The sequence below is a fragment of the Lepisosteus oculatus genome, chromosome 17 (assembly GCF_040954835.1).
Source record: "Lepisosteus oculatus isolate fLepOcu1 chromosome 17, fLepOcu1.hap2, whole genome shotgun sequence".
NCBI classification, from domain to species: Eukaryota; Metazoa; Chordata; class Actinopteri; order Semionotiformes; family Lepisosteidae; genus Lepisosteus; species Lepisosteus oculatus.
In genome coordinates, this window is record NC_090712.1 from 3532401 (window position 1) to 3545794 (window position 13394).

Consider the following 13394-nt stretch of genomic DNA (forward strand, 5'->3'; position numbering starts at 1 on the left):
CGCGTTTCGAGGAGCCGCTGCAGAACCGGTGTGTCCTCGCTCCAGGGCTGTCCCTCTGTGTGCAAGCAGGTATTTATAGCCCCATTGTAGAGCTGTGTGAAGGAAAAGCACCGTAGGAAAGGCCTGTTCTTTTATGACAGTAGTGCAGCCCAGCATCTCATTTTCATCTTGTGAATAGGCAGGATTCTCCGTAGTGTTCCCTCTTCCAGAGGTTCCATGTGTTGTATAACGGTAGGCAGTGTGGGCAGAAAGATAATTGCTCTGGGTTCTCTGGGTGAAGCGGACCCAGATCACTTCAAGGAGATAAGAAGTGCCGACTGCCTTCAGTGAACCAGCGATCAGCTCTGTAGAGGACTGAGATAATGGCTGTTATTAAACACTTTGCTATCGCTGAAATGACGTTCAATGAAGACGAATTCAAAAGGAACCTGGGTATTACCTAACAGAGCAATTTCAAGACAAAAGTGATTTTTTTTTTCTTCCCTCCATGTGAAAGGGGCTCGAATGAACTGCGCAGTGGAAATTGGCGACTCCTACTGTGACTTGTCTGTTCTTGATAGCCCTTACACCTTGACTAATTTCTTCCCAAAATTCGATAAAAGCTTTAAAACATTATCTTGATATAAGAGAAAGTAATTTTTAGGAAGATAACGTGTGTCGTGCTGTAAATGAGACTTTACAGCCTTGTGTGCCCTATGTGTATATTGACACTTCTGGATATAACACACCCTGGACATGGTTAAAAAACTCCACTCGTCTGAAAGTCAGCCAGACTTGCCTTGGGTTTTGAGATGAGTTTTTCTGTTTTCCTCAAATCTATATGTTCTGCACTTTAGCTATAGTTCACCTACAAATGTGACACCCTTGTGACACCCTTTGGAAAGCTTACAAATGATTTCCATTGCGAGGTCTTTTGATTGAGAAGAAACGTTGTCTCCAGTAGTTGGTGTAGAGGTAAGGCACTTTCCTCTTGCATCACTTAATGCCCCTGCGGTCCTCCGTGTTCCAGGTACCATCTGTGAGTCTTTCGGAGCTGAACCCAGTATGCTTGTTCCAGCTGTGCAGTATGGCAACTGGCTGGGAGAAGCAGCATCGATCCATTCTTAGTCCTCCCAAGCTTCTTTCAGATCAAATTATCCCAATTAACAGGAATGAACAGTAGAGACATACATGTGTACAAGCTGCTGAACGCAAGAAGTCAGCAGAGGGTTCTAGCTTATGCCTTTTCATCTTTGGATTTTCTTTTGGATCAATAGATCTGTAGTCATTGCAAATTGATGGCACACCAGAACCAAGCCTGTCCCATTCCTGGACTAGACTAAATCTCTGGTGCATTAGTGGAGTGAAAGGTGTGGGTGTTCTGTTTAGTCTTTGCGTTTTAGGCCTGGTTAAAGCACAGTTTAAAAAGCATTTGTGGTATTTTTATTTGTGGTAAAGTGGACCAGCTTAAAAAAAAAACTGGTAAAGGATAGGTCTTTTGGGAGAGCTTTATGACTCCTACAAAACCTGCACTGGAAGTAAGCTTCACTCCTTTTACTTGTCTTGAGGAGATGATCATCCTGCTGTTTTCACAAGTAGCTGCAGTCCACTGAACATATTAAGTAAAGGCTTGATGTTCATACCCACAGTATTTAACACTGTACTGCAAACCTAGTAGCATAAAATTGCCTATTTGGACCCAAACTAAAGTATTATAATATAAAGCACAGAGGTGGATCTTAATACAGTGGTAATGGAGTCTTTTTGCCTACAGACTCGTGGATGTGAGAAGAAGGTCTAGTACAACAGGAGTATTTTAAGGAAGATTTTCAGTGGTACTGGAAAGTGCAGAGCCAAACGTTGAGAAGTCTTGCCAGTCACAAAGCTTATTTTAGGCATTTTGTGCCAATTGCATGTGAGCAGATGTGATCAGAGCATTCACGGGTCCCTGTGTAAAGCACCAGGGTTTATCTAATGGCCTCTGCTGTGGCTCAGTGGGAGTCTGGATTTCTGCCACAGATAAGAAGACACTGCACATGGATCCATTGTACCTGCAGGAACACAGAGAATCAGGGTCTCTCAGCTCTTCTTATAGATGCCACCCACACATCTCTATCTCTTCCCACTTATTAATAGAAGTCATTGCAGCTGCCGTGCAACTGATATGAAGCAAATTAGTTTCCTTGCATTTTTCCCTGAAAACTGTAAACAAAGCAGTTGAATCTGTTTCTCTTGGCAGCTTCAACTAATTGATATTAATTAATTGCCCATGAGCCCCCTTAAAACAGTGGTATACGATTTTGCATAAGAAAAAAACATTTGAATTGAAAGCCTTGACCTTTCTCATTCCACTTCCTCCCCCTCTGACACAAACTGGCAGCGAGCACTGTTCATGTTCAAGGGAGGATCGACGATTCCACTTTTCCACTCAGTAACTTGCACGTTTTATTCTCAGCAGAGCAGTTTAAAAAAAGCTGTTTGTGTTTAGCGGTTTTTCCATAGTGAGAGCACAACTCCAGTTACTCTATAACCCCAGCCACCCCACTCCCTCCCCTCCTTAATAGACTTATCTGTACAGCAGTGCTAAAAATGAGGTTGCCTTGCACCACTGGCCTATCTCTGGAGAGTAATACTGGTGCTGAATTAAAATCAGGGGAGGTCTGCAAAGGGGTATTTACAGAGGTTCCAGGTTCAGCTTCAAGGGCTCTGTGGAGCCCTGCAGAGGCAGCATGGTGGGCCAAGGTGAGGGGTTCTCAGCTTTTCACTGGAGGGCTCAGGGTTCAAATCCCAGGTCAGACACTGCAGTGTTATCCAGCTGCCTAAATGGGTGCAAATGTAATTATCACCTACTAAGCCGTGTCATAATGCCAAAGACAACAAGAGATTACTGACGTATATGTACAGTATGTTAAGTGCTGTATACATGTATTATGTGTGTTATCAGGGGCAAATAAAGGATGAGGGTTTTGGAGTGGCTACTATGCAGAGATTTCTTAATTCCCCTCTGGAAGAATGTTAAAAGATGTCTGCAAACGTACGGTACATATTTCAGCACTATGTGTGCTTTATGACCCTGATGTTTTTTAAACAAAATGTATAGAAATCCAATACGTATCACACAAAAGAGAACCTTTTAAAAAACTGCAAGGTGTAAATATAATTGAATTAATCAAATAATGATTCTGTGTTTTTCAGTTAAAACTAACAAAGACCCTTTTCCAAAATGCAGCATGAGATGGGCGCAGAACTTCTGAACCTTTTAGCCTTTACTGTGCTGAACTGCACGGGGGGGATCTGACAATGAGCATGTTTCTAAGATGCTGTCGAAGCACATTCCCTAGATCCTTCAAGGATGAGGTCCTTGGATCAATAAGCTGTTAGCTACTGAGCCAGGTGGGCTTACAGCCATGCCTGTGATGTGCTGCTGACATTCACCATATGGATTTCCTAATACACTCCGGTGCATACCTTTGTCAAACTCGCAATAGCAGTGAGGCCGAATGGTCCCCTCTAGTTTCTATCGCACCCTTTTCGTCGAGCTTCTTGAATCAAGGATCTCTTCTAGCTGTTTCTTGAGGGAAACCAGAGGATGGGCTCCAACAACTTGGCCAGCAAGCTTGTTCCATATTCCCCCAGTCCTCTGGGTAAAACAGCTCCTCCTGTTCTTGGTTTTAAATGCACTTCCACATAGATGCCTGTTGTACCGTCTGTTTTTTGTGTTTCCCTATTTGTTCTGAAGAAGTTCAGTGGGTTGACAGCCAATGCCTTGCTGAGCACTGGTCAGTTCAGCTAAATAAATAGAGGATTGCAGTTTAATTTGGTTTTGCAGGGGAAAGCCAATTTTAGGTTTTATCCACAGCATGGTAACAATGAGGTCTACCTGCTGCAGTTACTCGTTTGGGATGGGGATTCCGTTATGACTTGCTGTTTATTACCTGGAGTTTAAACACTTCTCTTCATTTCTTGCTGTGCTGATCAATAGCTGGGGGTGGGGCGGTGGCTCTGTGACTCAGGATCTGCGCCTGTGGCTGGAAGGTTGCCAGATCAAATCCTGAGAAGGAATCCTAATCCGTTGGGCCCCTGAGCAGGGCCTAAACCCCAACTGCTCCAGGGGTGCCGTATAAATGGCTGACCCTGGGCTCTGACCCCAAGCTTCCCCCCCGTCTGTGTGTTTCATGGAGAGCAAGCTGGGGTGTGCGAAAAGACGAATTCCTAATGCAAGAAATTGTATATAGCCAATAAAGTGATCTGATCTTATCTTATAATTCTGTTCACTGTAATCCCTTCCTTACTGGGCCCCCACTGCCCTCAAGTGCTCACATCACAAACGGAATGCTGGGTGATGTGGTATAGCACCAGCTGTACTCTGTATCATCTTACTTGTGTCCACCACAACCCCAGAGGGACAGAGGGTCGTTAATGCCCTCAGTGTGGTCAGGACCTTAGTTTCAGGTGTCATCTAATGGGCAGCAGAGCTCAGTGTATTAGGCCAAGGCTTGGATTTCCAGGTCCAGAGCGAAGACTACCCCATGCATGTCCACCAGCAGTGTGGTCTTCTTTCATGTGCCATCTATAAACAAGCACAGTGTTCCTTAGCATCAGAGATCAGCTGAGGTCAGACGGCCAGGGGTTCAGTCTGCTGGTGATATACATGTCAAGTGGTATTTATTGCTGAAGGTTTAATTCATAGTGTGACATCCAGTATGCTGTCTCCTACTGTGTATTTTGAATCCAGGCAGTGGATTCAATGCTAAAGACATTGAAATATGCATGCTTACTGTATATCCAGTCTGAAATTAGACAGCACTTCTCTTGCTCTTTAGCTCACGATCAGCTCAATGAGGTCATTAAGAGCAGAGGCGGATCTAAAACTTACAGACACCGCAGACCTCTAGGGCTGGAGTTGTTCACCACTGCTTTGTATTTATCAAGTTATTGCTCAAATTCTGGGGAGGTCTAATGTGTTCTGGTTTTGTTTCACCTGAACTATAAGGTACGTGGTTGGTGTAATTAAAGAATTCACTGTGAAACTCCAATAATGGTAAGCAGTTTTCTGAGGTGTTGTAGTATCGGCCTTTAATGTAGTGAATGGTTTAAGTAATGTATGTTAACAGACCTTCCAAAAAATCACATATATGACTATTTAAATAATTAGGTTAATTGTTTAATTGACATCTCAGATTGAAACAAAAGCCAGAAAACACAAGGCTGTCCTGGAGTCAAAGTGAGTCCTGCTGTGTGCAAATAAGATGTCAGAAAGACACCAGCCAGTCCTGAGCCTGAATGGGACCCCTGCAGCATGTGAAAGGGCAGTAATGGTGGTGTGTAACCTGCCTTGTCAGACATGGACAAGTACGGTTTGGAGCACAAGACTAAAAATAACAGGAAAAACAGAGGAAAAGAGGAAAATAAAGTGGGATGAAATGAACATCTGTTATAATTAAACTTGAGTTCATCTGTGTTCCTTCTGTTCTGAACACAGAGGTGCCATTTTAAGTGCTGCTCTTGTATACAGGAATATAGGAAGATTTTGAACAAGTGGATATTGCGCTTGAACTTGAAAGTTTTAGTTCCTGGAGAGTATTGTGTCCTTGTTCTGCAGCTTTACCAGCCTTGATATTTTTTGCACTTAATTAGATGAGTGAATGCCGTTGTGGCCTTGCTTTTCTTTTTCCCCTCTTTCCCCCTCCTTGTTTCCCTGGAACTCATGCGAGCACCATAAACAAACGTTCAGTAGTGTGTAGTTTTTTGATCTGGGGGTTCTTTAGGGGTACTCATTGCTGCTGTTGTATTTGTAGGTTAATCGCAGAAGGTTGTGCTCTTTGCAGCAGTAACATGAGCTTCCTGATAATTTCGCAGAAATGTTTTTCAGGATTCAACGTTGGACTTGTGCAGTGAGAGTCTAGAGAAATTTTATGTTCCTTAGTGAATCTTATTATAGAAAATGTTACAAGTAGCACACCTCTTTAAGCTGTGTGCATGTTTTGTGTCCTGTGGGAGTGACGTTATTGTGTGAGTCTGTGGCAGTGCTTCTGGGAACAAATGTCATGTTCCTGGAGCTCATGTGGACTGAAGCAAATGACTCGCGTTCCATTTGCAGTGGGATCTAATATGCAGCCCTGTCACTCTGGGTTTGATCAGCAGCGTTTGGCGCTGAAATATTCCCCCTCTGTGAGCTGAGACAACGAGACGCTTCCTGTCCGTCGGAGAGTGAACTGAGCGCAGGGGTGCGCTGGTGTCAGAGTCTGCTGGCAGCGTGATGGGTGAGGGAGGGCCGAAGCATATGTTAACTGTGCTTGTTGATTCACAGGCGTGTTGCCGAGGCCAAAATGTCTGTAAAACGACAGGTCATGAAAAGCCAATCTGCTCATGTTGAAGAGAGCACACAACGCTCTCTTCTGACTGTCTTAGTTATGGCGTCGTTTTTAAAGGCTTGTGCTCCCAGGCCTCTTTTTTGTGAATTAAATAATGCCTTCTTTTTAAAGTTTCGATGGGTGTATCATCTCCACTAAGGCGTATGCAGCAAAAGCCTTTCAGTAGATAATGAGAAACTCAAAGCTCTGTTCTGTCTGGAATCTGTGCTGTGGAGGGTGGCTTCTCTGTGATGTGACAGATGTGATTGTTTTTCTTGCTTCCCTCTAAAACCTGCTGTTTGCCTGCAGTGCAGTAAGCCTTCAGCGCTGTGCTCCCTGTGTCACGCAGGCGCTCGGGGTGGATTCGTGCCAAAACAAAAAGACAGGACTCATACCTTCACCTCACCTTTTCGGTTACCAGTAAGAAGGGGCAACATTTTGAAAAGCGTTTTCAAAGTTGAAAGTTGAAGTTTAGTTCTGCCCACTGAGGGGTCCTGCTATTGATTGACAAGGCCTGGTTTAAGCCTCTTCCAACACAGAAACATAATTAAAGCAGATTTATTTGCGCCTAGTGAGGTAGGCTTATACCAACAAGTCATGTAAGGTGACTAAAATATATTAATATAAAAGGCTAAGTGTCCATGACATTTTAAAGTGAAGAAATGGGGTGTTTACAAATGGGATTGCATACATTTTCAGGATAATCTCATCTAGTATGATTAATATAATTAAAAGTGGGAGTGTTTACAGTAAAGAAAAGTCCATTAACGTTTGTTCAGGCTGTTTCACTTGTGTAATCTGTTAACCTTGTAAGATTCCTGGGAATGCAAAGAAAGTGTAGCTGTGCGTCACATTTAAATTTGCAATGGCTGACATTAAGTGAAATATGAAGTTTTGTGCAATAAATGAAATTAACGAGACTTTGTTTTTCTCCCCACCAGTAATAAATACACGGGGGGGTTGTTGTTTGATTTCTACTGGATATTTTATGGTTGCACAGGTTTTAGGATCAGTTGTCAGGTGGGAATGGTGACAGCGTGGCTTTAACAGGTTTTTGTAAGGGCCCAGGTGAGCCAGCCTTTAATTTGCTGATGACGGGGAGAAATGAAAGGGCCGTACCCTGTGCAGTGAGAGCGCGCACAGCAGTGCCTTCTGAGATGCATTTTATTCCTCACCAAAGACATTGAAACCTCAGTTTCATTAACAGGTTTATGCTGTGCCAAAGGCTGTATTATTCTGAAGCTGAGCCTCAGGGAAGTGGGCCTTGAATTCTGTTCCAGTGAGCTGTACGTCTCCCAGCTCTCGCTCTGTCAGTGTGAAAGTCAACGTGTTTTGTCCATTTCAGAACCATTTTAGTGTACTCCATGAAAACTCAAGAACAGGCAGGAAAAAAACTTCTGAGAAATCGTTTTCTTTAATGGATTTCAAAATTGTGAACATTTCCCATTCCTTGTCTTATCCCACTATCATCTTCATCTGATGAGTACCTTTCAACTCGTCCTGCTAGACACTTGTCTGTATTATATTGTGTATTGGCCACTTTAATTAGGATAATACTATAATAGTGCCTTTAGGAACTGCTTGCATCCATTTAGGTAATCTGCCACAAAGATTCTCCCACCATAGTTTGTCTGTTATTTCATCATAAATCCAGCTACTGTACTCAAGGGATTTTTACGGCTCACTTGAATCACATGTCACAGTATTTGAAACTAAAACTGAGCGATTTTTCAAAGCTGGTGGTTTCATTCATGTTTGAAGCCTGCACACCATTGCATGTTTTACAGGTGAACATCTGCTCTATCTGATGAGGTTTCCCTGTTCAACCAGTCAACCATTCCAGCAGCAGCTTCAGAAAAGACAGAGCCCCACACTAATGTGCACTTGCTTGAAAATACAAAGTATTGGATATCATCCCTCAGCCATCGCACCCCCTTCTGCCTTGGGGGTGAATGCTGTACAAGAAGACCTCTTGCTCCAAGCTGAAATAAGTTGCTCAATGTTAAAATCCAGGAGGTGGGTGTCTTGGGACATCGTCACGTCAGCCTCACATGGCTTTTTACTGCTCTGTGTCTCTCCTCAATCAGAGCAGAGCAAATACTGCTGTTCTGAGCTGAAGCTGCCAGAGCAAGAAGGAAACTTCATCAATCCTGCAGCACTGTCCTTTCACGCAGGCAGCGTCATTTGTATTTGGTACTGCATGGCACACAGTGTTCCAGACGTGAGCATCTGCTTTTATCCAGAGAATGGGCCATGCAATAAAATTGATGTGCTTATCCAAAATCTGGTGTTTCTTCATCTGTAGCGATATGAATTGAGAGTGGTTTGTTTTCTGTCTCGTCGTTTTTATGAGTTCTCAGAATGGCTTGCTGGTTTCATACCTTATTCTATTTTCTCGTTTTTCATCTCCATGCTGACTTATGGTTCCAGCAGGAAGAGTTGATGGGGAGATTTGTCAGCCAGGTGGCTGGGGTTTAACCCGTGCAAGTAGTGTGTGCTAGACCTGGTATCAAGCAGCACGGTGCAGGTAGTTTCAGGACTAGACTCACCTCTTTTTATTAGGGTGAAAAATGAGACCTACCATTCACACCCCACCAATCAACATCCCTTCAGCTCAGTCCCTTTCACCTGCTCCTGCTCCTCTCCAACTCTTTAAAGCTATCAACTTCAAAAGTGGAGATGATTGAGTACAGGTGGGTGATTTTGATTGATGGGCACCTTGATGAACCTCGCACACCTTGAATGGGGTTTGAACTCCAGTCTGCAATACATTTCCCTTTTTTATTTCTTCTGTCCTTGTCATCTGAGTCTTCCAAAGCCATCTCTTTCTCCTGAGACAACTTACCTAGTTTTTTTTACATTGGGGTTAAGAATAGTGCCGGTGTTCTGAAATGGAGTGCAGCGTGAAGAGTAGAAAGCCCCTAATCGTCTTCATAAACTGCAGTGTTCAGGTCGATCACACACCCCGCTTCTTGGATTGTCTGCTTTGTGCTGGAGATCCCCATGTTTATCTGCAGGTGACTTTTTTTCAGTGATCACAAAAGTATCATGAGCAAACTAAATATATCACTGTGCATGTTTATCACTTTTTTCAGGAGATTTGATCATTTCACATCTGCACACAGCTGTGTGCGGCACCTGAAGTATTAACACATTCAGGCTCTCATATGTCATTTTTTACAGTGTGCGCAGGGAAAATGTGTCAAGTCAGTGGAGATGTCATTTAATTGAGGTTGCTGTAAACAGTTTGTCATTAGTGTCGGTTTGATTTGGAAAGCTCTTAGCACATTGTAATAGGATTTTGATTATTTTAAATGATAGATCTTTTTGTATTTTAAAGAAGAAATCTGGAAATAATTAAGAGAAGATTTTAAGAGGAAATCTGAGAAAATCCTTTTTTCTTTCAGCCCACTTTGGCTACTCATGTTTGGGCAATTATTTTGCTCGTTTTGGAGAGAACGGTGTTGCTCTGTATAGAGTAGGCTATAAAGGAACATGTCAAGAAATATGTTCATAGCAGGTTACTTAGAGAAATATTAAGACCTACTGAGCTGCTGCTAATGTGCTGGCGAAATGAAAGCCCACAGCTTTCAGGGTTCATTCTCGGCAGGACTCTGCAAAGCTGGTGCTAATCCTATTTTAGTCCAGCATTGTTTTTCGTTTCACAATCGGTCTCCTTGAGCTTCTGTTTTACTTGCTGTAGCATTACAGAGTTCAAGAGGCCTGCCTTCCTGCATGCAGGGGCCAGTTGAGTCTGGTACACTGGGGTTGAGTTCCAGGCGTGGGGAGGGCGGACAGGGGTGTTGCTGCTGCAGCTGGCAGCCCTTTCAAAACACAGCAGTCCCCTGCAGTGTGCAAGAGTCAACTGGCTCAGTCTTGTATCTCTGCAAAAACTACATACTACTGTACAACTACATGAAAAAATATTTCAGCCCGCAGAGAGATCATGCTGTATACCGGGGAAAAAAAACATTGCCTTTGGAAAAATATTGGATATTGTGACTTTCTTTTTTACAAATAAACAGGTTTATCCATTGTCCTTGCTTATCACTAGAATCGGTGTACTCATAATAAAATGGTACATTAGAAAGGTAGGGTCAGGCTGGGCTTTGGTTGGGCTGGTGTATTTAACATCGCAGCAGGAGTATCTTGGAAGAAAAACTAACGCTGTTGTCATCGATGATGTTGGGGGGAAAAAGCTGTTTGTTATTCTTTCCAGAATGATGGACATTTTGTATTTAAAGATCACAAACTGTCTTTTAATTTTGCTTTTCAAAAGTTTATAAACTCTTTGGAAAAGGAAAATTCAGTGGTCATTATTTAGCCAGCTGTTTTGGTGCTGCACTCAGACATGGTTTTAATCTGCTTGCTAGGAAACCATAGTGCATTATATTTCAGATAAGCCACCTTGTGGTAGGTAGATGGTCTGAGAGCATCATTACAGAGGTTTTCTGATTCACAGTAGTAGAGGTTGCTTCGTGAAGATTGCTTTTTTAACTTCATGCATGTTTTTCTGTTTCAACAGCTCTTTCGGGAAGTAAGGATAATGAAGATCTTGAACCATCCTAATATAGGTAGGATCAAACCTGTATTCTTCCATGTAATGCATGTTGGTCACCTCTGTTTTCCTTGTCCTTGCCTGTGTGGGGGAATTTGAGAAAACAAATGGCAGGAGCTTAACGCTTCAATAAAGGGGAACACACAGTTCTTCCTTGATCATACTACATGACAACCTATTAACACGTAATAAGAACCCAGTTTACATCCTTGGAGAGAGATTAAAGCAGGGAACTTCATTATATACTGTAAAGAACACCATGGTGACAAAATGTATGTTGCTGTGAGATAAAAAGGGTTGTCCTTTTTAACTATACGTGGTAGAGACTGTCCAGTTAACCTGGTACTGTACATGTTTCTGTCACACAGATCAGTGAGCTAGCTTTAGAAAGTATCTGCTGAGAGATGATGAGCTGGGTTTCGCAGACACGGTAGATCACATTCTTTGCACATCTTCAAAACTGGGACCTGCTTTCTTCACAACACCGTGTGAAGGTTCTGAGTTCTGGTTCTGAGCAGCTCCAGAGACACCGAGCAGTCGACTGGTAACACGGCTGAGCTGCAACAGAGGACAGGCTGAAAGCAGACAATGGGGAACCCCTTCCTCCCCCAACACTGCCTGCAAGACCGTCACCTTATACAATATTGCTTAAAGGTTGCGAGATCGTTCTATTAATTAATTAATTCAGTGGGTTTTGTGTGAGAAAGACCTGCTCCCGACAGAACGGGCCAGTTCCAGTGTTGCTGTTTGTAAGGGAGCAGTCATCATTCTACTAAAGCGTGAGGCAAAACTGCATTTCACACTTCTGCAGAAAGTGTCAGTCATGGTTGCAAGGTGTAACATTAAAATTGACTTGATAAATGCATTGAATGTAGAAAGATGCCCAGATTACTAATGCAGTTTGTGGGAGTGGTGTGATTTAAATGCATCTGTTGAAAAGTGGGCAGATTTACAAATTAAGAAAAATAAACTTGCTGAACGAGCACACTTCCTCACAGCTGAATAAGTGTGAAATATAATTCTAGTATACTGTGAAGAAAAACTTTTCACTCTTCTGTTTAGTATTTTGTTCTGTTCTGTTGTTTTGACTAATTGATCATTCCTGACTGACATTGATACACTTGACCCGCTTTGACTGCTACATAGGCCCTAAATCACCTCATTAGTGCGAGCTGACTGGGCACAGGCAGTGTTGAATCTCAGACTGGGTGAAAATCAAAGACAAAGGCAGAAAAGAACCAATATGCACCACTTATCAATAGAATCAATACATATTTGTGTGTGTTGCAGCAACACCACAGACGGCCTTGCAAGCAGTGGAGTTGAGTTATCTTTCATCACCCCCGTGGTGGATACATGTGCAGATGTGCACAGTGATGCACTAATCGTGTACAACAGACCGATTGCCGAAGAGGTCTGAGCGCGATGGCCTGGCAGGAGTGTCTGAGTCACGCAGAACTCTGTTTATAATGACTGTTTATAATGATGGCGTTATGACGGCACAGCTTTACACTGATCAAGCCCTGGAGCTCGCCTGGTGCCCATCCCGACATCACAGCGTCCCAGCAGGAAAAAACACACCATTTCATGCACCTCATGTAGCAACGGCTTTCTTGTGTGCTGGAAGGTGACAGTACCCACCAGACATGTCCCAGGGAACGTCTGTGGGAGGAGGTGGGACGACAGGTGGCACCTGGGGCTCAGATGCCAGTGGAGAGGCACACTCGATTTCCAGGCTCTGCGGTAGGAATAGGAGAGCATCATACAAGTCCTCACTTCTGCAGCCTGGCGGGAAGCGTGCATCGCAGATGTACAGCGCAGGCCACGCATGCTACTACCCTGTGACTTTCACAGTAGCCTATTGATCACTCCTGTTAATGATGAGAATCCTGAATCAACCTACAGTGTGTCACTTCGGTCCAGTACAGAGCATGGACACCCGTCGCAAAAAGATCGGCATTTTTCATTGGCAAAGAACTGTGTTGGACTGGCCATTTGTAGTACAAAATCTCAATAACTGTGCTGTTACTTTCTGTTTTAGATTACAGATTTGTATTCTGTAGTGTCTTTTTTCCTCTCATATTATGTTTTTCTCTCTCTGCAGTTAAATTATTTGAGGTCATTGAAACAGAGAAGACACTTTATTTAGTAATGGAATATGCCAGTGGAGGTGAGTGGAAATTAATCAACAAAAAGTAAACTGATATGCAAGATCCTGCCACCAATGGGTGCTTTCTAACCCCCTAAATGACTAGTTACAATAAGTACTGCACATTGTTTCTCGGTATCGTTAAGAATGCAGACTGAGGATGGAAAAATAAACCGGAAAGTGAAAACGTGCAGCACATTCAGATCTAGATCGGATTCAGATTTCTGTGGATGTAATCATAAGGAGAGTTGAATGTCTTCCGGAGAAGCTGTCCAGACAAGCTGTGTAATGGTTATAGCTTCAGGCTAGAAAGATTCATTTATTTTTACTCTATTGCTCAAGAGCTTGGTAGTTG

At 43.1% G+C, this 13394-nt stretch overlaps 1 protein-coding gene across 8 annotated transcripts in view; it reads left to right on the forward strand.

Annotated features, from left to right (window-relative positions):
* Nucleotides 1-13394, forward strand: part of mark1 (MAP/microtubule affinity-regulating kinase 1) — a 98871-nt gene that overhangs the window by 59522 nt on the left and 25955 nt on the right. For all 8 annotated transcript variants that reach the window (XM_069179725.1, XM_069179727.1, XM_069179726.1 and 5 more), the window contains exons 4-5: nt 10858-10906; nt 12995-13060. In XM_069179725.1, coding sequence (XP_069035826.1) covers nt 10858-10906; nt 12995-13060 — 115 coding nt within the window. The remainder of the gene's footprint in view (nt 1-10857; nt 10907-12994; nt 13061-13394) is intronic.